The sequence below is a fragment of the Urtica dioica genome, chromosome 5 (assembly GCF_054948205.1).
Source record: "Urtica dioica subsp. dioica isolate 48M chromosome 5, U.dioica_male_clone48M_v1_H2, whole genome shotgun sequence".
NCBI lineage: Eukaryota > Viridiplantae > Streptophyta > Magnoliopsida > Rosales > Urticaceae > Urtica > Urtica dioica.
In genome coordinates this window covers 37,125,850-37,149,991 of record NC_142760.1, presented here as the reverse complement: position 1 = coordinate 37,149,991, position 24,142 = coordinate 37,125,850, and the positions used below count along the sequence as shown (strand labels likewise).

General features: G+C 42.7%; 4 protein-coding genes and 2 non-coding genes across 7 annotated transcripts; 4 read left to right on the top strand and 2 right to left on the bottom strand.

Annotated features, from left to right (window-relative positions):
- Window positions 1–137: 137 nt before the first annotated feature.
- On the top strand, window positions 138–1,755 carry LOC149398232 (uncharacterized). The gene is made up of 2 exons (XM_089615228.1): window positions 138–378; window positions 1,211–1,755. The coding sequence occupies exons 1-2, from the start codon at window positions 222–224 to the stop codon at window positions 1,519–1,521; spliced, it is 468 nt and encodes a 155-aa protein (XP_089471354.1). The 5' UTR covers window positions 138–221; the 3' UTR covers window positions 1,522–1,755.
- A 272-nt stretch (window positions 1,756–2,027) lies between these two features.
- Window positions 2,028–3,719, top strand: LOC149398231 (uncharacterized). Its single transcript, XM_089615229.1, has 4 exons — window positions 2,028–2,200; window positions 2,281–2,351; window positions 2,929–3,018; window positions 3,536–3,719. Exons 1-4 carry the CDS (start codon window positions 2,101–2,103, stop codon window positions 3,563–3,565), a joined length of 291 nt encoding a protein of 96 aa, XP_089471355.1. The 5' UTR covers window positions 2,028–2,100; the 3' UTR covers window positions 3,566–3,719.
- Window positions 3,720–3,796: 77 nt separating this feature from the next.
- LOC149398230 (uncharacterized) lies at window positions 3,797–7,075 on the bottom strand. The gene is made up of 7 exons (XM_089615227.1): window positions 6,499–7,075; window positions 6,057–6,134; window positions 5,913–5,947; window positions 5,784–5,839; window positions 4,385–4,480; window positions 4,138–4,224; window positions 3,797–4,030 (listed from the first exon to the last, which is right to left on the bottom strand). Exons 1-6 carry the CDS (start codon window positions 6,910–6,912, stop codon window positions 4,166–4,168), a joined length of 738 nt encoding a protein of 245 aa, XP_089471353.1. The 5' UTR covers window positions 6,913–7,075; the 3' UTR covers window positions 3,797–4,030; window positions 4,138–4,165.
- Window positions 7,076–19,797: 12,722 nt separating this feature from the next.
- Window positions 19,798–19,870, top strand: TRNAF-GAA (transfer RNA phenylalanine (anticodon GAA)). Its single transcript has one exon. It is a non-coding gene; the product is annotated as a tRNA-Phe (tRNA).
- A 66-nt stretch (window positions 19,871–19,936) lies between these two features.
- On the bottom strand, window positions 19,937–23,631 carry LOC149398227 (uncharacterized). 2 transcript variants are annotated; one of them, XM_089614051.1, is made up of 12 exons: window positions 23,468–23,631; window positions 23,233–23,346; window positions 22,655–22,765; window positions 22,491–22,553; window positions 22,291–22,404; window positions 22,009–22,158; window positions 21,844–21,921; window positions 21,542–21,763; window positions 21,347–21,433; window positions 20,749–20,868; window positions 20,569–20,661; window positions 19,937–20,441 (listed from the first exon to the last, which is right to left on the bottom strand). In XM_089614051.1, exons 1-12 carry the CDS (start codon window positions 23,600–23,602, stop codon window positions 20,382–20,384), a joined length of 1,347 nt encoding a protein of 448 aa, XP_089470177.1. In that variant the 5' UTR covers window positions 23,603–23,631; the 3' UTR covers window positions 19,937–20,381. The 2 variants fall into 2 exon arrangements, with proteins under 2 accessions (XP_089470177.1, XP_089470179.1); XM_089614053.1 differs by having other exon boundaries at window positions 20,569–20,648.
- On the top strand, window positions 19,938–20,010 carry TRNAF-GAA (transfer RNA phenylalanine (anticodon GAA)). The gene has a single exon. It is a non-coding gene; the product is annotated as a tRNA-Phe (tRNA).
- Window positions 23,632–24,142: the final 511 nt, after the last annotated feature.

The following is a 24,142-nucleotide window of genomic DNA, read 5'->3' as shown; positions in this document are numbered from 1 at the left end:
TTTATCCTCATTTTAGTGAATTAAATTAGATTTTTATTACTACTAAATAAACGACATCACCATTTAGTCTGTCGTTTATGAATAAATGGCATTAAATGCATTATTTCTCCTTATCGAAGAATTTCTTTCTTGCCTAAAAAAAAAAAAAAAAAAATCCTAAAAATTCCAAATTCGGTCATTATTGAAATTCGAAACCTCGGAAACCTAATTGAAGTCCAAAAATGGCTGAGGCAATTGGAATCCAGAGAAGAATCCATGGCAACTTCGGAGAACCAAAACCTGAGCTTGAACGCCGAGGAAAAATCGGTGAAGTTTTGGACTTCATCTCCAAATTCGCTTTCGAATCCACTGTAATTCAGTCTCTCAGGGTCTCCACAGGTTCTCTCTCTCTCTCTCTCTCTCTCTCTCTCTCTCTCTCGGAAGTAAAGTATTATATATAAGGGTTTCAGTTGCATGAATGAAATAATTTTGGGCTTCTATTAATTACAAATATTTGTGATAATTTCAGATTTATTCACGCTCTATGATATGGATTTGAATTGTTACTGAACTCGTAAGATATTGACTTTTTTTCTACTAAATCAACGTAATATCTTAATCTCAATAGGAGAGGACCCGGAGGAGAGATAAATAAACAAGCTTTGGCATATATTGTTTTACAATCAATTTCCATATATACCTTTGCTTTACTGTTTCGATTCATTTCATTCCATGACCGAGTATTTATGTGTTTCAGGATCCACATTTGAATTGCTTTGAAATGAAAAAATTTACATTCGAAAATATAGGAGAAGAAAAAAAAAAGCCTCCATCTCCAATTTTCCATACATTTGGACATGAATTGAAATGCTGATTGCTTAAACTTTAAATTAAAAGAATCATCCTTGGAAAATTCTGTTCTATCTTAGTATTCTTAGTTAGAGAAATACAAGGCTTTATGTGGTGATAGTTTTCTTGTACTCTTTAACATCTTACACTTGGGCTCTCTGTCTTTCCCAATTAATGTATTTATTTTGTTGATACTCGATAGTAATTTATTTTAAAACCATTCATGTTATCCGCACAGAATATGGTTTTTTTTTTTTTTTTTGTTCGAAAATGAAAATTCTGAACAAGAAATTGCTGGAGTGTCAACACCCAAACAGACAAATAGTGTGTAAAATTAAAAATAGAAATCAATGTACTGATATTATCACACGGAGGTTTTCAGGTAGGAAGCGAGAAGAGTCAAAACACGCCGATAACAAGTTGGCAAAGGAGGAAATTCAAGCGAAGCTCGAGAAGCTAAGAGATGAGATCGAAAGAACGAAGCTACACCAAAAGACCGCAAAGTGTTTGGAAAAGCCCTACGAGAGTTTTTTGGGGAAGATCGAGAAGTTGGAGAGGGACATGAGCAACGTTGCCGTGCAATGCAAGGCATCGCGGCTCGCGAAGGCAGAGAAATCGGACGGAGGAGATTCGAAGGGGTTGGAATCACTCGGAAAGAGCGGGAAAAGTGTTTTCATTCGGTCGCGTCTGTGAAGAGAAAATCCTATGAAGCTCAAGACTACTGAAGTTTTGGAGAGAAGAGAAACAAACAAAAAAAAAAAATTGGTGATGCATTTGTTTTTGTCGTTAAAAAAAGTATGTAATGAATGTATATGTAGAGGTTTGGGAATGAACCACGAACATAATGAGTTGTACTGTAAACTTAGCCCAATATAAAATATTTATAAAAAAAATAAATAAATAAATGTAACCTTGTGTTTTTGTTTAGTTTTCTTCTTTGTTTTTATTTGTCCTCTATTATCTCATTCTCATGGGATAATGGTAAAGATTTTTTTGTTTTTTTATTTTAATGAAATGATGAAAGTATTTGTTACAATTTTTCTTCAGCCGACAGGGACTCAAATTGTTATAATAAAAGTTGAATGGGGTAATAAGAGAAAATCATAACAATTTCAGGGGCTTTTTGACTAAATATTACTAGAGAAACATCGCCGACTTGCCGCTTCAGAAAATATTCCAGAAAGTTACACAATACACACTTACTTCGCTTATCACTCTCTCTCTTCTCTCTCTTTTTCTCTCTCTACATTAACAAGCGACACAGCAGTGAAAATGGCGACGTGGACAGCTACGGCGAGGCTAGCTCGGGTTTCGGCTTCGAAGGCTCAAGCCACGTCTCTGATCCATCGGCGCGGTCTCGCCGGCGCTGGAGGTAAACTATATAAACATACCAATATATATTTTCTGCTTTTTTTTTCTTTCAGTTGATATGGTTTTGAATGGGATTGGAAGATCACCATGGAGCTCCAAGAGTCAACTTTTGGGAACACCCTCTGACCCCTTCCAAGTGGAAACAAGAACACGTAAGCTCACCTACACACTACAAACAAATATGTATGTATATCTATAACATCGAAATTATTGGATTTTAATCATCGTGGTTGAAAAAGTTTCAAGCTTTGTTGAAGTGTTCATGCAGAAATTGTTGTGTTTTTTTATTTATGTTGATATCAAGTTGTTGGTTTGAGATGTGAGTTCTTAAATAAATTTAGCTAGAGATAAATGAAAACCTATGTGTTTGTTTCACTTTGTGATTGAACGCTTTTTGATGTTTGATCAAGAAATGGTTAATATAGCTTCCTTAACTGATTATTGTAATTAGAAGGTCTTGTTTATTGTTAGATATGTAGCATTAGTCATGCTATTATAGTGCTCAGTAAGTGAGATTAAATAAGTGAAAAGGGATTTTGTAAGAAAAATTTACCTAGACTCGATAATGTATCAAAATTTTAAAAATACATACAGTAAATGTCATGTAACAGTTACAAAACTATAAACTTTTCATTTTGAAGGATACGTCATTTTAATTATAGATGACATGTAATAAACTTTTCATATAGTTAATACATCCAGTAAATGTGTGTGCGTGTTGTTTTGCAGATTGTGATTATCTCGTTGAGTGGGTGTGGTTTACTCACCTATGGAGGTTACAAGTTTTTTACCCAAGCCAAGAAAGACGAGAAGGATGAGGTAATTATTTCATTTATAGAATATTTTCTCTGTTTTCTGCATTTTTTTTACATGAAGGCAATCCATTGACTATTGAGGGACAAAAAAAAAAAATCATTTTATTACTATTACTATGATATATGCGGTTGCTATTATTTGAAGTTGATAATTTTATTAATACCTTACGATTTGTCTATATATTTTAAGACTAGTTATATGATGGATTTAGAGTTCACATTTTTTTCCTTGGGAATTGGACCTAAATATTATCAATAATTAAGAATTTGACAATTTTTCGATATATTTATCATGAATTCATAATGACGTGATCATAAAAAAAAAGATTAGAATGACGATAGCATCATAAATTTATTTAATATCCTAGTTTTCATATTTAAAATCCTCATAAAATTAGTGAGAAACCAATGGTAAAGATGATATCCATGTCAAATTCCTTTGTTTTTTTTTTTCCTCTGAATCAATTTTGAATCCAGTTTTGTACATGCTCTTAGCCATTTTGACTCTTTTCCCTTCCCAGAAAATTGGAGAATCATCACACAGAAACTAGTTACTGCCTGCACTGAAGAGACAAATTCCGGCTCGGCATGAATGTTTTTTTTTTTTTTTTTTAGTTAAAATAAAATCTATATGTAAATTACATGGATAGAAATGATAAATTTACCAAGTATTTTTGTATCTTTGTGTTTACCTGATTCTCAATGCAATCATGTTCTGCAACAAGTTTGGTCCATTATTTTACTATATCACATTTTTACTGAAACTCTATTGATAGTAATAAAATAATAATAATAATAATTGAATTTCAATAATTAAGAAACAATTATACACAAGCTATACTCATACAATATATTGTCCATTCCTCACTACGAGCTCAAAAACTATTACATACAGCAAAAAATAATGTAACATTTATAGACAAGAGAGCATGGAGAACCATATCTTTGTGCTGACCCATTATTCTTGTCTAACCATTCTTTCTCTGGCTCAGTATGTTTTCCTCAAATTTACATTTCTGCATCACATGAAATTTTATGCTCAGACACAGAAAAATTCATTTCATTGGGGTTAGTTTCGCTCCATCAGAATATAATCTGCAAATATTTTTTTTGGGTATCATACCATGTGTTTATTATTAGGGCAAGAAGTCTCAGTCTACATCTTTGACTTCCGCTTCGATGTCGACGATCACGTTTGAAGGTTCCTTTCCTGCGACACAAATAGAGATTCGTCAAACGATTATAGTGACAAGTTTGAAATTTCAGGGTCTATATCTTTACACCAGTTTTATGATCAAGCACACAACAATTTATTGCAAATTTGTTTCATGATTTCGTGATGTTCGTAAATGGAAGTTGCGAGGACAAACCTTTTTTCGACCGCGGAAAACCTTTGAACGCATCAGAAAACGTTGTGGACTTGTTAGAGAAATTCATGGAGTCTTTTACAAACTTGTTATCCTCCACTGAGGAAAAGAAAAAACGAGGAAAAAATTATATGACTATATAATAATAATCTAAATATGTAGAAAATTTGAGTATATAATTGGTGTAGAAGCATGGCAAAAGTCCCGCCTGGCCTCTTGAAAAAAAAAATCCTCAATAATCAACGTGTGTTCTAGCAGTGGAGTTACACCATAAATTCAACAGAATATCAATGTGTGTTGAAATAGGAAAATCTCAAATTACCCTTATTGGTCTAATTAAATTTGGGGTAAGGTATAAGTCTATATTGCTTATGAATTATGGTTGTGGTGAATTTAGTTCTTGACAATGTATAGGTGCTGTACAAAATCCCACATTGGAAAGTTAAAAAATGGAGATGTGATCTTAAGGCGATAAAAGAGAGAGACTGATTTTGCTTTTATTTGTTGGTAGTGTATTTTGTAATTAATAACAGTAAATTTACTGTAATGTTTTTTAAAATTTCTTAATTGTTTCCTATACTAATATGTTTTTCTATGTTCGTATATTAAATAAACAAAATTCAGCCTGTTAATATAATGATTTTTGTTTAAAAAAAAATTAAATAAACAAAAAATTATTGATAACGGCTCTCCTTGAATATAAAACAATAATACTAAGAAGAAAGATTTTCGGGATCCGGGGTAGTGAAGGTTCCAAAACAGCTTGACAAGTGTAAAAGAATCCGGTAAGCTTACACTAATCGATTCAGTTCTCTCGGCCATCCCGAAATATTTTACATCATTTTTATAATGCCCAGGGGAGTTGACACGACTATTAAGGGTAATGTTTAGAACTTTTCGAAGACAATAAGGCACATTGTTTATGTTATATAAGCAAACATTAGAAATAGTTATTTATGTTATTTAATAATATTTTGATTATGCATAATTACTTTATTTTTGTTATTTGAGTAATTAGGTTATGGGGTTCGACCCATTAGTTTGTAATCTTTGATCTATTTAAGAGACCTTAAGTTGAAGTCAATGAGAGAAACCGCCAACAAATCAATCACAAATAGTTTCTCCCTCAAAAGTCAGGAGATTAAACTCTCTAAGAGATAGGCAAATTCCCGTAGAGAGAGCGAGATCCCATATCATAACAATTTGGTCAGAAGCTCTTGCGAGGATTGCATAGTATAGATGACAGTGTTTTGAAAACTAATGGCATGTTTCATAGTTTCTCCATTAACAAACCAGTCAAGACTGACATGTTGGTGTTAGTTTTAGAGGCTCTCTAACAGTCTCTCAGATCATAAAAAAGACGTGTCATAGAACCAAATACAGCCGAGAAAAAAAATCGTACCGGTGAACGGTTGGCTGCAGAAAGGGCACGATTGTGTTTCTTCTTTAATGGTGGATCTGCAAAGGAAAACATCACATATAGGCATAATATTACAGAATAAATTAAACCAATGCTGGTTTAGAGACTTACTTGAGCATCTGAAATTCGTTTCCACAACTCGGGCACTGCCACATATGATACCACGCAGAGAAACAACCAATCAGTATTAGAACGAAATGATTCGATTCGGAGTTCGGACCTCAAAGATGCATATATGTACCGAAACGGTCTTACAGTGCTTTGAACTATATCTCGCCCTGCCCACCATATAAAAGCACCAATGCCGACTATCGGAACAATAACCACAAACAGCTGAAAAGAAAGAGAGAACCCATCAATTGTGTAAAAAAAAGTCACTTAAAGCATGAAAGACAAGGTCACAAAGGTTTCCTAATTTCACTACACATCAGAATATTTAGAGGCAACTTAATCCATTTATCTATCAGTCTATCAAATATTGGCTCTGATACAATTCACAAACTAAACTCAACATCAAAGTCATTGATCAAGATTATAATTTTGGTGTTTTGTGATTTAATACCAAATCATATGGCAAAAATTACTTATTCACTATCATTCAAACAAAGTAACCTTTAGGATATCAATGGTAACACAATATCATTAAATCCACAAATAAAAGCTACAACAATCAATTTGAGAGAGAGAGAGAGAGTACCCCAATGGAAATAATTGCATCAAATAGCCAACCAAGTTGACCAGTCAAAGAGAGATAAGCGAGTCCAATTGCCAAAGCCAAATTGGTCAAAACCCTAGCCGTTTCACCGTCATCATCATCATTTCCACCGCCGCCACCGCCGCCATTAATGCCAAACTGGTTCAGTCTCACCATAACCGCTCTCTTATTCTTCTTCTTCTCACCATATCTCTCATCTCTCTTATCTTCTCCAAACAGAGGATATGCCTCTCTAGCCTTGTGGGCTCTCAATCTAAAAAAGCTCTTATCTTGATGTGAAGAACCGAGCTTTACTCCGAAACTAATGGCTTTCCAGCGTTTGTTTTTGGTGTTGCCATGCAAAGTGCTCAATTTGCAGGCTGAGATATTGAAGAAGATTTGTAGAGGTGTTGCCATGGCAAGTGAAGATTATTTTTTTTATATATAAAAATGGGTTACGAGTGGTACTAGACTAGAAGGTGTCATTGTGGTTTCAATAAAATGAAGATTTTATTTTTCCATCAGTTCAATTTTCTAGAGAGACTATGTAAGAGCAAGAGAGAGCAGAGTTGCAAACAAACCTTTCGGACTCGTCTCTCTTGCTTATTGGATATCAATCTATATTTAACCTATGATTGAACACCACGTGTTATTGTAATGACCAATTTGGACATCTTACGTGCCATTTTCTCGTTCGGAAGTGGTCCCACTATTTCTTATCTCTCTCATTTAAATTAGAAACCTGAGGTTTTTTTTTTTTGCTTTTTTTTAGTTAGAGGGTTTTTTTTTTTATTGAAAAACTTGAGTTTTTTAAATTTATATACGTCATAAAAATAATGGCTCTAATTAACAATTTTACAAATATTTTAATTTTGCATCGCTGATTTACAATATTATATTCTAATTTATTGCTTTCGAATATAATAAACAAATATGACATAGTTTTAATGAGCTTGTACGGCAAATTTCACGTTTATTATGCAGCGGATAGATGTTTTGTTTACTCTTGAAATTTGGTTTTTCTCTTTTCCATCTCATAACTTAAGCTCTCCAAAAATAGGGTATTTTTGGGTTAGAGTCCTCAAACTTTGAGGAGATATAGCAACAACTTTTGTTGCGCTAAGCTCTTAGTCTTATTTCTCTGTTTGTTAGTTGATATCTCTGGTCATGTCCATTTTCGTGAAAAATATGTGGGTAATTGAAGGTAAGATTGATAATATGGGCTCTCATTTTTCCGTGAGTTGACATTCAAAACGTCAAAGCTGGAACACAACAATCATCTTTGTCAAACAGTATAAGGTAGAGCCTTCCTATTGTTGTCGCACGAAAATGAACAACTATTTAAAACCTCGGGCGGTTCGATCCAAGGCCGGACCAAGTGATCGCACCCGGGCCAAGAGTGTGAACTCGATAGTCTCGAGCTAGGGTTTTCTCCGATCAACCCGCCTCTCGGGAGAGGTAGGGGGTGAGGAGGAGGAGTGACCGTGCCTTGGTTGTCGGCTGCCTACGTACCCGTGCGTGGGATCAGGTCAGAACGTAGTTCAAGCGTGTAGCACGCTGTGTGAGGCGCGGAGCCTTGATGGAGAAGCGTGCTCGACGAAGGAGACGAGGCGCGGAGGAGTCCTCGGCGACGTCTCAGAACTTCGGAGATCGCGTACGCGAGAGAGAATGTGTGTTTTCTCTCTTTTGGAGACGTGGAAGACTCTAAGTCAAGAGTTCCTTGTTGTGGCGGAGATTCCGGACGCGTAGGCGATTCCTAGTCGGAAATGGCGGACGCGTAGGCGATTTCTTGTCAGAAATGGCGGACGCGTCTAGGGGGCTAGACGCGTAGGCGATTTTCAGTAGAAAACCGTTAGAGCACTCGTGGGCTCAAGATTAATCGCTCGATCAAGAGAGGCGGCACTCGGGAGTCCCCGGAAAGCGCTTCAGAATCTCCGAGAGCGAGAAATCGTGGAGAATCCGCTTCAGGCCAAGGATGGCATCTAGAGAAGCAGAGAGAAGTCTCAAGTTCCTTGAGAAAGAGTGGGATGGCTTTCCCCTCAATGGGAGGGGGTATTTATAGGTGTTTGGGGGCCTTAGGAGGCTCCTTTTTCGTCCATGTGGGACTAGGAACGCGCGTGGCATTAATTGGAGGCGCACGGCGCGCGCGGCGCACAAAGAGCGGCGCACAACGCGCGGCGCGCGGCGCAGGGGGCGCGGCGCGCGGGTCATCTAGCGCGGCGCGCGGGTCTTTGGACGCGGCGCAGGATGCGCGGCGCGGGCGCGTCTTGGCGCGGCGCGCGGTCTGCCTGACGCGGCACGCATGCTGCTGTGCTTGGTTGGCCGGCGCGGCTGCGCGCGCGGCGCACGGCCCGTTTCGTCGGGCTCTTGCGAGCCTTTGAATACCATTCTTGCCACATGAAATATGAAGGTTTCCATTTGACGAGAGTGACTCGACTCGAGGAGACTGACTCAAGGCTCAACTCGAGGAGCGAAGCTCGACTCGAGGAGACTGACTCAAGGCTCAACCCAAGGAGCGAAGCTCAACTCGGGGAGCCGACTCAAGTCTCAACTCGAGGGGCTAGGCTCGACTCAAAGAGTCAAGAGTTTGGGCGAAGGCTTGAAGACTTGCCGCTCTTCAGGACCTCCGGCCTGACCATCGGCCCTTTGAGCGACGTGCCTTCTTGGCGTCTCGGGTTTTCCGAAAACGACCGACAACATTAGCCCCCCAAGTTCATTGCTCGGGAGGCCCCGGGCGGTGAACTTTTAGTTGTTTTCGCCGGGTGTTTGAGGAAAATATGCTTCCCAGGGCTTCAGTGTTGCGAAGCCTTTGTGATTATAAAGAATACTCTCACAATTGTAAGTGCTCTTTCTCGCTTTTCCGTCTTTGTCGACACGAGTGTGTGATCGACACGTGGAGGAGGATCCAAGCGGATAGGAGACGTAGCTCGACGTGGGCGAGGCAAACGCGCTGGCGTCCGTCGCTCTAGCCCCGGAGCAATGGGGATATGCGTGCACAAGTAGGGCGTGCATTTATGTAGAGGCGTGCCGGCGTGTCGCGGCTTATTGATCTTTGGGCGAGGTCATGCCCAAGTCTATCTTCGATGGCGTTTTGTTTGATGATGTCATCAAACCGGAGTCCATGGGACTCGACGGTGACTAGCAGGGTGACGATTGTGTAATCGTGACCTATTAGGGGAAGATCATGGCTTCCGTCTCGGCCAGCTTGGAAGGCGACTGCACTTTTGCATTTTGCAAAGGCGTGCTCATTCCGAGGTCTCGAAGACGGAGGTTGATGCTGCGGGCTGATGCTTCGAGAAGACGGAGCGGCACCTGGCGGAAGGCTCTGCCGCACCGGAGGGCTTCGACTGCTCGGGGATAAACGCTAAAAGTTTGACCACGCATCAAGCATAAGTCGGCCTCACGGGGCATCCGCCATTCCCGCCTTGGTGACGCTTCTTCGTCTGCGTTCGGAAGATCGGCCCTTATTCCCCAGGCGCGAGCGCGGGTCTCTACCTTGGCTGACCTGTTCTTCAGGTCGCTCTAGGCGTTTGTTCGAGGAGTGGGACTCGACTCGAGGAGACTGACTCAAGGCTCGATTCGAGGAGCGAAGCTCGACTCGAGGAGACTGACTCAAGGCTCGACTCGAGGAGCGAAGCTCGACTTGAGGAGACTGAATCAAGTCTCAACTCAAGGAGCGAAGCTCAACTCGGGGAGCCGACTCGAGTCTCAACTCGAGGGGCTAGGCTCGACTCGGGGAGCCGACTCAAGTCTCAACTCGAGGGGCTAGACTCGACTCAAGGAGACTGGCTGGACATTAAGGAATATGACTCTACTCGAGGAGCGATGCTCGACTCGAGGTGTATGACTCAATTCGAGGAGCAAGACTCAACTCGGGGAGAATGACTTGATGAGAGGGGTGATGCTCGACTCGAGGGGGATGACTCGAGGAGAGTGACTCGACTCGAGGAGCATGGCTAGACTCGAGGAGGGCGTGACTCGACTTGAGGAGGATGTCCTGACTCGAGGAGCAAGGCTCGATTCAAGGAGAGCGGCTCGACTTTAAGGAGCGATGCTCGACTCAAGGAGAATGGCTCAACTCAAGGAGCGAAGCTCGACTCGAGGAGGATGACTCGTCTCGAGGAGCAGAGCTCGACTCGAGGAGAATGGCTCAACTCGAGGAGCGAAGCTCGACTCGAGGAGGATGACTCGTCTCGAGGAGCAGAGCTCGACTCGAGGAGAATGGCTCAACTCGAGGAGCGAAGTTCGACTCGAGGAGAATGGTTCGATTTGAGGAGCAAGGCTCGACTCGAGGAGAGTGACTCGACTCGGGGAGCGAGGCTCGACTCAAGGGGAATGACTCGACTCGAGGAGCGAAGCTTGACTCGAGGAGAATGACTCGACTCGAGGAGCGAAGTTCGACTCGAGGAGAATGGTGCGATTTGAGGAGCAAGGCTCGACTCGAGGAGAATGACTCAACTCAAGGAGCGAGGCTCGACTCAAAGGGAATTACTTGACTCGGGGAGCGAAGCTCGACTCGAGGAGAGTGACTTGACTCGAGGAGCATGACTCGACTCGAGGAGCGAAGTCTTAGCTAGTTCAGGCTGAGCGAGGTTCTTGCTCAGAGGCGGGGCTCGCGAGTTTTTTGCGAGCAGCTTCAATTAACTCGCATGGAACGGGGATTCTCCCACGGTGATCGTGTTTAGTTGGCGATGGCGAAGATGGCATGAACTGCGCCTCGTACGGCGGTTCAGGTGCGTTGCGATTTAGTCATCATATGCAACACCTAGTGGCGACTCAGAGCGCGTTGCGAGAGACGGTTTTGTGCGTCGTTTAGGTGTCTTAGGCTGCGCAATGTAGGCGTCTTAAGTGCGCCATGTAGGCGTCTTAGGTTGCGCCATGTAGGCGTCTTACGTGCGCCATGTAGGCGTCTTACGGGCTGCGCCTTTATGCGTCTTACGTGCGCCATGTAGGCGTCTTAGGTTGCGCCATGTAGGCGTCTTACAGGCTGCGCCTTTACGCGTCTTACGTGCGCCATGTAGGCGTCTTAGGTTGCGCCATGTAGGCGTCTTACGGGCTGTGCCTTTACGCGTCTTACGTGCGCCATGTAGGCGTCTTTGGTGCGTCGCGAGGGACGGCTTTAGCCTGCATCTCGGGGATGTCTCTTGGGCGCACCGCGGAGGCGTCTTTAGCCTGCATCTCGGGGATGTCTCTTGGGCGCGCCGCTGGGGCGTCTTTAGCCTGCATCTCGGGGATGTCTCTTGGGCGCGCCACGGGGGCGTCTTTAGCCTGCATCGCGGGGATGTCTCTTGGGCGCGCCGCGGGGGCGTCTTTAGCCTGCATCTCGGGGATGTCTCTTGGGCGCGCCGCGGGGGCGTCTTTAGCCTGCATCTCGGGGATGGCTTATGGCGCGCCGCGAAGGCGTCTTTAGCCTGCATCTCGGGGATGTCTCTTGGGCGCGCCGCGGGGGCGTCTTTAGCCTGCATCTCGGGGATGTCTCTTGGGCGCGCCGCGGGGGCGTCTTTAGCCTGCATCTCGGGGATGTCTCTTGGGCGCGCCGCGGGGGCGTCTTTAGCCTGCATCTCTGGGATGGCTTATGGCGCGCCGCGGAGACGTCTTAGCCTGCATCTCGGGGATGGCTTACGGCGCGCCGCGGAGGCGTCTTTAGCCTGCATCTCGGGGATGGCTTATGGCGCGCCACGGAGGCGTCTTACGTGCACGCTTGTTCCCGTTTTGTGTTCGGGTGTTTTGCTTTGATGGAGCGTGCTTTCTTTTTGTGGAGCGTACTTTCTAGAGAATTTTGAGCGTACTTACCATTGCCTATGGCACTAGCCCCCCGAGTTTTGGGTTTACAAGTGTGATCCTGATGATTAAAAATCTTTGATAAAGTGGATTTTAAAAGAAAAACATCGAACTTTATTAATATTGCAAAAAATTTAAAATCCTAAAACGTTGGCTCGTAGGCCTTATTGAATGTTTAGAAAGCAAAGAAATAAAATGGGGGGATCGCTGGCTAGTGGTAGTACTCTCTTCCAGTGTTCCGCATTCCACAGGCGATAGATCGGTGTCTCGTCCATGTATGACCTGGTAGACCGTGTGGGGTCCCTGATGAGGACGCTGTTACCTTGCACTTGGGTGTCATGCAGGTGTCTTTATGGACTTCGCGGAGGACCTTGGTCGACTCGACGCTATCTCTGAGCTGAGAGATCGTGTTAACCGTCTTTTTAGCGGTCTTTCCATCGATTCCCTGGATGTAGCATATTCTGGCTTGGGATTGATCTCCAGCCATGATGCCGATTCCATCCTTGGTAGGGAACTTCACCAGTAGGTGGTATGTTGAAGTGATTGCCCTTAGCCGGTTCAACGTGGGTCGCCCAACGATTACGTTGTAGGGGGACTCTTGGTCGACCACTAGGAATGGGACCATGTGAACGATTTCAATGCCTCCGGGAGTTCCGAAGGTGACCGGCAGATCGATGACGCCTTTAGTCATGACGCTCTTCCCAGTGAACCCGAATAGAGGCGTTTGGGTCGGAGTTGGGCGTAGCCCCCCAAGCTTCATGCGCTCTAGGGTGGACTTGAAAATTATGTCGGCAGCACTGCCGTTGTCGATGAGAACTCTTTTCACCAAGTTATTAGCTACTTGGGCTTTGAGCACAATTGCGTCATTGTGCGGATGCACAACTCGCTTGGCCTCTTTGTTGGTGAAATGCATCGTCTCGTGAGGCACGGACGGAGGTTCTTCATACGTGAGGTTGACGTGCATAGCAGCGTCTTCTTGAGCCACGGCCTTTAGGAATTTTTTCCGTTGTCGGGCCGAATCTCCATCTTGTGGACCTCCCAATATGGTGGTCACAACGTGGAGTTGTGGATTGGCATTGGCAGTAGCCGTGGTTCGGTCGGCAGAAGCGGCTGTTCCTCCTCCCCTGCCATACTGTGGTCTGTTCGAGGTGGGACCCGCAGCGCTAATCATGCGTAACACGAACTCTTTTAGCTCACCCCGTTGGATCAATGCCTCGATCTGCCTTTTAAGACTATAGCATTCAGAGGTCAAGTGACCGTATTCCTGATGGAACTCGCAATATTTAGATCTATCGCGAGTCGCGGGATCTTTGTTCATTGGAGCCGGGGGAGTGAATTTGTCACGCACTAAAGCTAGGATTTGCTCCGGCGTTGTGTTCAACGGTGTGAACGACGAGTAGCCCTTAAAGTCTTCCGCAAGTCGCGGCTTCTGGGGCATCGGACGTCGTCTATTAAAAGTCTGACCTCCTCTGTTTCGCCTTTTACGGGAGTTTCCTTGCTCGTCGCTAGGCTCATCTCGGTGGTGAGGGCTTTGATCATTGCCCTTGCGACCATCGAGGTAATCTTCGACTCCCATGAAGGTCTTGGCTCGAGTCATTAACTCGGCCATGGTAGAAGGGACACGGCCGACGATGGACTTAAGGAAGTCACTTGTGCGCAAGCCTTCAGTGATGGCGGTGATTGCGTCTTTGTCGTCAAAGCGATCGACCTTATTCGATTCTTCAGTGAATCGGGCGAGGTATCGTCTAAGAGACTCGCCATCCTCTTGCCTGATTGACCACAGGTACATCTTGGTCTTCTTTTGGACCATAGACGTAGCGAACCGTGCTAGGAACATGTCCTTCAGGTCTTTGAACGAGCGGATGCTTCCCGGCCTTAAGTTCTTGAACCACTCGAAGCCGGGTCCGGCGAGGGTAAGACTAAAAGCTTGGCACATAGCGCCGGGAGTGACACCCTGCATCGTCATCCAGGTTTCATAGTGCTGGATGTGGTAAGCAGGATCTGCTTTTCCATTATATGGAGCGAGGTTCGGGAGTTTGAAATTTCCCGTACATACCTCGGCCAATATCTGAGCCGTGAAAGGCGAGGACTTCTCCTCAACGACCCCATAGGCACTTCCGCCTATTCCGTGTTCTCGGAGATCTCGTACTTCATTTCGAAGATTGTGGATCATTGTGATCACATCGAGACCGGTAGTCGGAGTAACTCCCTGTTCAGGAGGAGTCACCTGTCGTCTTTCATTTGACCCTTGACCCGTTCGGCGGTTCCCGTTAGTTGGGGCTGCTGCGGGGATGTTTGGCCGAGAGCTTAGTCGCTCCCTTAGGTCATCGCCACGCTCGATGCGTTGGGCGGTGAGGTGATCCCTAAGATCTGGGCTGGTCGTTCGGAGGCGCAGGCTTCGTCTGCGACGGCGCGCTCTCCGCGTGCCCTGACTCTCCTCAACGTTCTCCCTTCGACCTAGTCGGTCGAGGGCCGAGCGTCGGGAGTTTCCCTCTTGAGAAGCAGCCGGCACGTCGCCTTTCCGGGGTAGGGGATTCGAAGGACCGGCTTCAAACATGGCGGGGAGTCCTCCGTCCTTCGTGAGAGAAGTCTCGATATCCTCCGGATCGCAAGTACCCTCATAGTCAGGGTCACGGTCGTGGCTTTCCTCGTTGAGGTTCTCAGGATCCCCGTTGGGGGTCATTGCGTTATGCGCGGGTTGCTTCGCAGCCAGTCGGCTATGGTACCTCGCGTTCTTTGCCTTTAGTTGGCGGACGTTCTCCTCCAACTCCATGATGCGGTGGTCCCTGCTATCTGGAGATGAAGATGGTGAGCGGGTCGAGCTCTCTTCATGGAGCGACTCTTCGTCACCATGCGCTCGGGAGCGCAAGAAGTATTTCTTGGTCCCAGTGACGTTTTCGGGGTTGTTTGCGCCCTCAGAACGTACGGGTGGTTGGCTACTCATCGTTTCTCAAGTTCGAGAAGGTTGAGTTCGCAGAAGAAAAGAAGAAGATGAACAGAAGGGATTTCGGGCTGAACAGGTCGGGAAGTCCCCTCATTCTAGCGCCAAAATGTTGTCGCACGAAAATGAACAACTATTTAAAACCTCGGGCGGTTCGATCCAAGGCCGGACCAAGTGATCGCACCCGGGCCAAGAGTGTGAACTCGATAGTCTCGAGCTAGGGTTTTCTCCGATCAACCCGCCTCTCGGGAGAGGTAGGGGGTGAGGAGGAGGAGTGACCGTGCCTTGGTTGTCGGCTGCCTACGTACCCGTGCGTGGGATCAGGTCAGAACGTAGTTCAAGCGTGTAGCACGCTGTGTGAGGCGCGGAGCCTTGATGGAGAAGCGTGCTCGACGAAGGAGACGAGGCGCGGAGGAGTCCTCGGCGACGTCTCAGAACTTCGGAGATCGCGTACGCGAGAGAGAATGTGTGTTTTCTCTCTTTTGGAGACGTGGAAGACTCTAAGTCAAGAGTTCCTTGTTGTGGCGGAGATTCCGGACGCGTAGGCGATTCCTAGTCGGAAATGGCGGACGCGTAGGCGATTTCTTGTCAGAAATGGCGGACGCGTCTAGGGGGCTAGACGCGTAGGCGATTTTCAGTAGAAAACCGTTAGAGCACTCGTGGGCTCAAGATTAATCGCTCGATCAAGAGAGGCGGCACTCGGGAGTCCCCGGGAAGCGCTTCAGAATCTCCGAGAGCGAGAAATCGTGGAGAATCCGCTTCAGGCCAAGGATGGCATCTAGAGAAGCAGAGAGAAGTCTCAAGTTCCTTGAGAAAGAGTGGGATGGCTTTCCCCTCAATGGGAGGGGGTATTTATAGGTGTTTGGGGGCCTTAGGAGGCTCCTTTTTCGTCCATGTGGGACTAGGAACGCGCGTGGCATTAATTGGAGGCGCACGGCGCGCGCGGCGCACAAAGAGCGGCGCGCGGCGCGCGGCGCGCGGCGCAGGGGGCGCGGCGCGCGGGTCATCTAGCGCGGCGCGCGGGTCTTTGGACGCGGCGCAGGATGCGCGGCGCATGGAGCGCGCGGCGCGGGCGCGTCTTGGCGCGGCGCGCGGTCTGCCTGACGCGGCGCGCATGCTGCTGTGCTTGGTTGGCCGGCGCGGCTGCGCGCGCGGCGCACGGCCCGTTTCGTCGGGCTCTTGCGAGCCTTTGAATACCATTCTTGCCACATGAAATATGAAGGTTTCCATTTGACGAGAGTGACTCGACTCGAGGAGCAAAGCTCGACTCGAGGAGACTGACTCAAGGCTCAACTCGAGGAGCGAAGCTCGACTCGAGGAGACTGACTCAAGGCTCAACCCAAGGAGCGAAGCTCAACTCGGGGAGCCGACTCAAGTCTCAACTCGAGGGGCTAGGCTCGACTCAAAGAGTCAAGAGTTTGGGCGAAGGCTTGAAGACTTGCCGCTCTTCAGGACCTCCGGCCTGACCATCGGCCCTTTGAGCGACATGCCTTCTTGGCGTCTCGGGTTTTCCGAAAACGACCGACAACACCTATTATGCAGGGGCGGAGCTACATGGGGACCAGCGGGTGCACGGGTCCCCACTGGCCCGGGACAAAAAAAAATTAATAGGCTTAATTATAATTATTAAAAAAAATTAAATAATACATATTAATAAATATAATAGGTACACTAATATTGTTACAAAGTTGTTGCAGCTCAAATGGTCAAGGCTTAAGGGAATAGTTGGCACATGGCAGCGTCCCAGGTTCGAATCCAGGCTGGACGAAAATTTGCTTTTTGTAATACAAACAGCAGCGTTTTTAAGAGAAAAGTCCAAAAAAATATTCATTAACAAGTCTTCTTTCATCTTCAATGTTAAAAAAAACTCCAAATAGCAACCATACACTTTTTTTTCTTCTAGTTTCTCATTTCAACTCTTCTCATTTCTTGTTTATCATTAAGAAGGTAAATGTTTAATATATTATTCATATGTGCATTGCTCATTTTGTATTTTTATTATTAGAGTTTTCTAATCTTTTAATGCATACTATGTGTTTGATGAAAGTCTCAAATGAATTTTTTTTTTCTCTAATCATTTGGTGTTGATTTTTTTTTTATGAGTATAGATATGGAGAGATATTTCAAAAGAAAAGTAGACTCAACAACTACATTAATAGAAGAACATGCTAAAAGTGCAAAGAAGATAAATGGAGATTTGGAGGTCAAATTGCTCCGACATCCTCCAAGAGAAGCAAATTGCTCACATTTCTCAAGCATTAAAAAATGGAGAGATTGAAAGTGGTCGAGGCCAAAATCAAAGTACAACTCTCAAACGACATGGAGACACGCGTTGGGGCTCACACTATGGTACATTACTTAGCTTGCTCACTTTATTTTCATCTACTATTGAAGTCCTTGAAGTTATAGTTGATGATGCATCTAGTTGTGAGCAAAGATACGATCGTATGGCTTTGTTTTTTGTCTACATTTGATGAGGATGATATTGGGAGTTTCAAATGAATTGTCAAAAACACTGCAACGAAGAGACCAAGATATTGTAAATGCCATTGCCTTGGTCAAAGTTTGTAAAAAAAGACTACAAGAAATGAGGGAAAGTGGTTGGGATTCTTTTATTATCCAAGTGTCATCTTTTTGTGAAAGCCACAATATACAAGTACCCGACATGAGTGATATCTACATACCTCGAGGAAGATCGCGGCGCAAGACTTATGTGACTACAAATTTACTTCACTACCGTGCGGGGTTGTATTACTCCGTCATTGATATGCAACTTCAAGAATTGAACAGTCGTTTCAACAAGGTAAATACTACATTTACTCTACCGACTATTGACATTGGCATTGATTTTGCCGGTTGCGACTGCTAGCGTTGAAAGAGTGTTTTCTGGAATGCATCTCGTGAAGACCAAGTTACGCAATCGTATTGGAGATCAGTGGTTGAACGAAAGTTTAATTATTTATGTTGAGAAAGAAATTTTTGATTGTATTGATAATGAAGTCATTATAGATCGTTTTGATAAATTAAAAACCCGTCGTGGAAATATGTAATAATTTTATCGAATTGGATATTTTTATTATATATTTTGTATCTTTAATTTTGTTTAATTTTTTTTTTGGTCCCCCCTGAATTCAATTCCTAGCTCCGCCACTGCTATTATGGATTGGCTAAATTTCCTATGGAGACTAGGCGACCTCAATTTGTCTACTTTTATGTACAAATTGAGAATCAGACAAGTTTTGCACTACTTGAAAATATAATAATTAATATATTTATAATGTGAACTGAGTACAAGAGGTTAAATGAGAATGTTGTTATTTGATTCATACTCCGAAAAATGTACCTGTTTGGTAGTTAACTCAAAAGGTTTTGATTTTCTATTTTCTAATTTTTGTAGTTGTACTGAAAAATTATTTTGCAGTTGTTTTCAAAAAGCTGTTTGGTACAGTTTTCATTTTTGTTTTTGAGAAATTGAAAAAACTGTTTGGTACAGTTTTCATTTTTGTTTATGAAAAAATGAAAAAAATGAAAACTATTTGGTACAGCTTTTGAAAAAATGAAAAAAAATGAAAACTATTTGGCGGCGATGGTGAGGCTCGGTGGTGATTGAAGAAGATGGCCGGAATTTTTTTTATTTTTTCAAGTCTTGCATGGGGGTGAGGAGAAGGAGGAGAGATGAGAATTTTTTTTTTTTTTTTTTTTCCAAAAACACATTTTATTTGTTTTCAGTTTTCTTTACTTTTTTACAAAACAACTTCAAAATTTTTTTAAAAAAATTTCCGAAAACACCTTACCAAACACATTTTCAGTTTTGTTTCCTATTTTCACTTCTTGAAAAGTCAAAAACTCTTTTTGAGTTGATTACCAAACATGGCCACGTAACTAAACAAATCGACTTTTTGAATGCTAAACACAACAAAGAAGACTCCATGCATATCTCATCGATGTGGCACAATTGTATACAACTCGGAAAAGATATGAGGCATATCATATTTGCGCGGCCCAGTAAGAAAATAATTCATGCATATCTCATTCACATGACGTTCACTATTGTATATAGCTGACAGACGACTCGACGCTTATAACATTATTTTTTGCCACAAAATTGCCATTTGTTAAAGAAACAATTTCGAACATATCTAATCCACATGACACATTTGTAAATATGTTCCAAACGACTTTAGTAGAAATTTCATTCCGAGCCTATCTCTTGTGGATTTACGCCCTTTTAATAAAAATACCATAGATAGAGAAGGTATACTTACTAACTCAACTGATCTTTCTTGACACACACAAGGGAAAACGGTAATTTTCTTTCTCTTTTGTCAAATTATTACTGCATTTTTTTTAACAAAGTTTGTTAGTATACCTCAGTTATATATACCGTATACTTATATCCTAAACCAACGATGTTAAGCATCAAAATACTAAACATTGATATAATACTCACGGACTCACCACAAAGCGGGGGTAGCTCAGTTGGGAGAGCGTCAGACTGAAGATCTGAAGGTCGTTTCACAACTTTGTGTATTCAGTTGATTTTGGGTTTTAATTGTAATGTTTAATCTACGGTAAGCAAAGCGGGGATAGCTCAGTTGGGAGAGCGTCAGACTGAAGATCTGAAGGTCGCGTGTTCGATCCACGCTCACCGCATTTTTCTTTTACTATTTTGCATATTTTTTTAATTATGTTTTTAAGTTTTTTATACCAAAGCAGAGAAGCGGGGATAGCTCAGTTGGGAGAGCGTCAGACTGAAGATCTGAAGGTCGCGTGTTCGATCCACGCTCACCGCATTTTATTTCAATTCTCTTTTTTTTTTCGTTCTCAAACAATTCCCTTTTTCCTCCTTAAGACAACAATTTTTTTTTTTTTTTTGGGGGTGGGGGGCCTCAATTAGGTTTCTGTTGGTCCAAATTACAGTTTTACTTGTACGCGTAATAAATGGCAAGAGATTTTATATCATCAAAACTTCTGCATCATTTGTTCAAAATTTTCTACAAAATCTAGCGAGAACAAAACTAAAAAAAAAAACCAACCCAACAAGAAGTCACAAGGAAACTCTTAGTCATGAGTTGAAAATTGACCAAAGCCAACCCAACAACAACGTTTTGTCATGAGTTGAAAATTGACCAAAGCCAAAAGAATAATGTTTTGTCGAGTGTGATCATATCGACTTTAGAACCTCTCCGAGAACTAGTCCCCACTGAGTCCAATGAGTACCACCCTGAAGCAAAACAAAATTCGATCACAATAGAGTTACGCTGCAGATTCATGTAACTGGGGACTAAGATTGAAGTAAAAGAATTGAAGAAGAAGAAGAAGGAAAAAAGAAAAAGAAAAAAGGGACGTACTTGGCAATAAACAGCATAGGGTTCTCTCAACGGTCCATCGCAAGAAAGCTCACTCGTACTTCCATCGATGAAAGTCCCGTCTGCAAAAACCACCTGTGGACATGTTTTAATAAGGGCTTGAACAATAATAAAATAAAATAAAAACCCATAAAGATCGATTAATAAATGGGCTAAACGAACCTCTGAGGCATATCCGGGGGTTGTACCAGCGATTGGCTTTGTGTATGAACTCACGGGAGAGCTTCTTTGCACGGCCTCGCAAAATGCCAGAAGACGCTCGCGGGTTCCGAGCTGTACAGCCTATTAAAAACGAGAAGACTGTTAGGATATGAGCCCCGAATTCGACCTAATCTGAAAACAAATAACAATCGCCTTATACACCCAAATCGGGAATTGTGTTGATAATCTCTCTCTTGCGCTTTACAATCCGCAGCACAATCCTAGTAAGGTCTTCATAGTTTTGCCGATTGGTTAGGCTCCACAACTCAACGAGTACAACAAACCTATATGTTAAGATTTTGGTAACCCGAATTCTGATTCCCGTGACATATTGTATTTTTGATTTAGACCCGAAAAGGTAAATCAGTAATTTATCTATTTAAATAATTAAATTTTAGTTATCCGAAGAGTTGTTGAGTTGGTCATTTTATTTCCTTTAGTCGCAGAGTACTGCATAATTGGAGAGATTGGTTCACCTCTCGATTTCTGAACCAAGTTTACACTAATATTAGTCGCAGAGTCCGATTTTTATTTTTGGTCTCTAATTATATTCTATTACCTGCACTGTATCGTGGCGAGGAACACGGGGAAGCGGCTCAACTCTGTACCCTTTAGAGGCCATTACTTCAGCGATCAGAAGCGTTCCCTGTCGAACCAGATAAATAAATAGATAATTTACAGCCAAGTTAAATGATATATATATATATATATATATATATATATATATATATATATATATATATATATATATTACCTTGACTGCCTCTCCAACCATTTGGGGTGAAAGATACAACCCTTGAAAAAAAGACCTCATGATATCACCCGGGGTCGAGCCACAGTCAATCCCGAGCCCCGGTGCAGACAATCGAGCCGCCGCGGCTCGAACCCATCTCTCTCTTCCCGCTACGTAACCGCCACATGGCGCGATCGTTCCTCCCGGGTTTTTAATCAAACTACCTGCGATTAGGTCCGCGCCCTAAAAAACCATGACCGGTTAACACTTTTTTTTTAAATCGAAAAAAACAAAAATCAGAAGCAACACTTAAAGTACCGTACCACAGAAGGTGGCTCGATGGCTTCCACGAATTCTCCGTAGCAATTGTCGACCATGACCAAGCAATTGGGATTTTGTGCCTGTCGAAATTCGAGGCAAAGACAATATGGTAAATTAGATTTTGTGTTAGCTCTCATAGACAGGTACAAGGTTCAATCAGCGCCTACCTTGATCATCTTTATCGCCCGTTCGATTTCGCTCACACTCAAACTCCTTCGCCAAGAATAGCCTCGCGATCTCTGTATGAGAGCGCACTTTGTCTCGGGCTTCAAAGCCACCTCGAGCTCATCCCAGTCAAGCCCGCCGTCTTCATCGAGCTGAAAATTAAACCAAATCGAGTATCGTGGGACACTTTCGTAACCATAATCAGAACAAAAATGTTTAAAAATGGGATTATTTCGTATATATAAAAAAAAAAAAAAAAAAAAAAAAAAAAAAAAGAATCTAACTGGAATTTCTCGGTATTTCACACCGAAATCCTTAAGCGATCCGATCCCATCGGAGTCCCTTTTTCCGATGACTTCCTCTAGTGTGTCGTACGGAGCGCCGGCGACTGCCAGAAGCTGACATCATATTAAGTAAACCCGCAGTCTAAAGGGCATAAATGTAAATTCACGGAGCTTTACTTCACGGTCGATTTCTAACTCACCTCATCGCCCGGCCTTAGAAAAGCGAACAAAGCACAAGTTATCGCGTGAGTTCCTGAGAAAAACTGATGCAGAAAAGACGAGCAATTAAGCCAAAAACCCTTGGGAGATAAAAAAAAAACAACAAGAAAGGCAAAGAAGAACAAAATAAATAATCATTGTAGACCTGGGAGCGAACGATCGCTGACTCAGCGCCAACGATCTCGGCAAATGCTTGATCGAGGGCTTCTCGTCCACCGGCTTCATCGTGGCCATAGCCGGTGCGACCCGCAAAGTGCTGATATCAGTGATCAGCACAATTAAAAAAATAAAATTAAACATAACTATATTATAAAAATTGCGGAACTACAATTTCGCCTTCTTGAAATCTTTACAAATTAAGTATGACTTTCTCATGATATCATTTTATGATTTGTATACCTCAAAGTTGCTAGTGGTTCGTGGGTTTTATCTGAACACTAATTAGCAATGAGAAAGAGTCATGAACAAATAAATCTTAGTAATTCGCTACATATTTTCGATTCGAGAACCTTGAAAAGTCCCCTCATCAAGATAGTAGCTTATTTCAGCTCATCTTGGGTCAGATTCTACTTTCGAATCAGCTGAGCTATAGATTTTTAATAAAAGTTTCAAAGGTAAGAAAATCTAACATGTACTCATTAGAAAAAAAACTTGTTGACAATCATTTTAAATTTAAATTCAAAATAAATAAAAAAAATAAAGGAGAGGAAGATAGACTCTCACATGAGACCCAACTCTTGCTCTTTGAAATGCTTTGAGAACACGAGCACTATTTTTCGCAACTAAATTATCCACTTCTCTGAACTCAGAATACAGCGATTCCACAGCTTCCACGACCTTGATTGTCACACACAAATCAGATGAAATAATTCTTGCTTTCATACAGTTTCACGCACGTTATGAGGGGGAATAAAAATGTGGGTACTGAAATTAAGCGGGAAATGGGATGAAAACTGACCTGAGGAACGAAAGGACTGTCTGTTGAAAGAGAATGGAGATTGGTAGGGACTGAAAGTTGAGAGCTTGAATGGACTGTAAATGTTGGAAGTGAGGGTTTTAGAGTGGGCACAGGATAAGCTGGTAATGCCCACATTTCGTTCGAAGAAAAGTAATGGACAAAGGCCGGTGGGAAATTTCTGTCTCTGGATTTTTTTATTTTTTTTTATAGCAAATTAATATTATTTACGGAAAAAATGTGAAAAAAAAATACAATTTTCGATGAAAAATCGACATACCGATAAAAAACCGAACTGGAATATTATTGTTGAATAATACATGTAGAATTTAATTTGTAAATTTAAGATTTATACCAATTATATTTTGTAATCTTCGATACGTAATTTCTTTTACGCCAATATGATATCCAATATTTCAATACCCACACCTCATTAATTTCAATCTCACATAATGTATTTATACCCAATGCACAAATTTATACATTATACATATGTGAGTGCATATATATATATATATATATATATATATATATATCAATGTATTATTTATATATATATACATTTTTTTATTTCTTAAATATATGAGATTTTTTTTACCAAAAACGTTATTTTTTTTGTTGGTTTATTGAGAATCTTTAACCAATAGATTTTTGGAAGGTAATTTTTTGTGTAAAAAA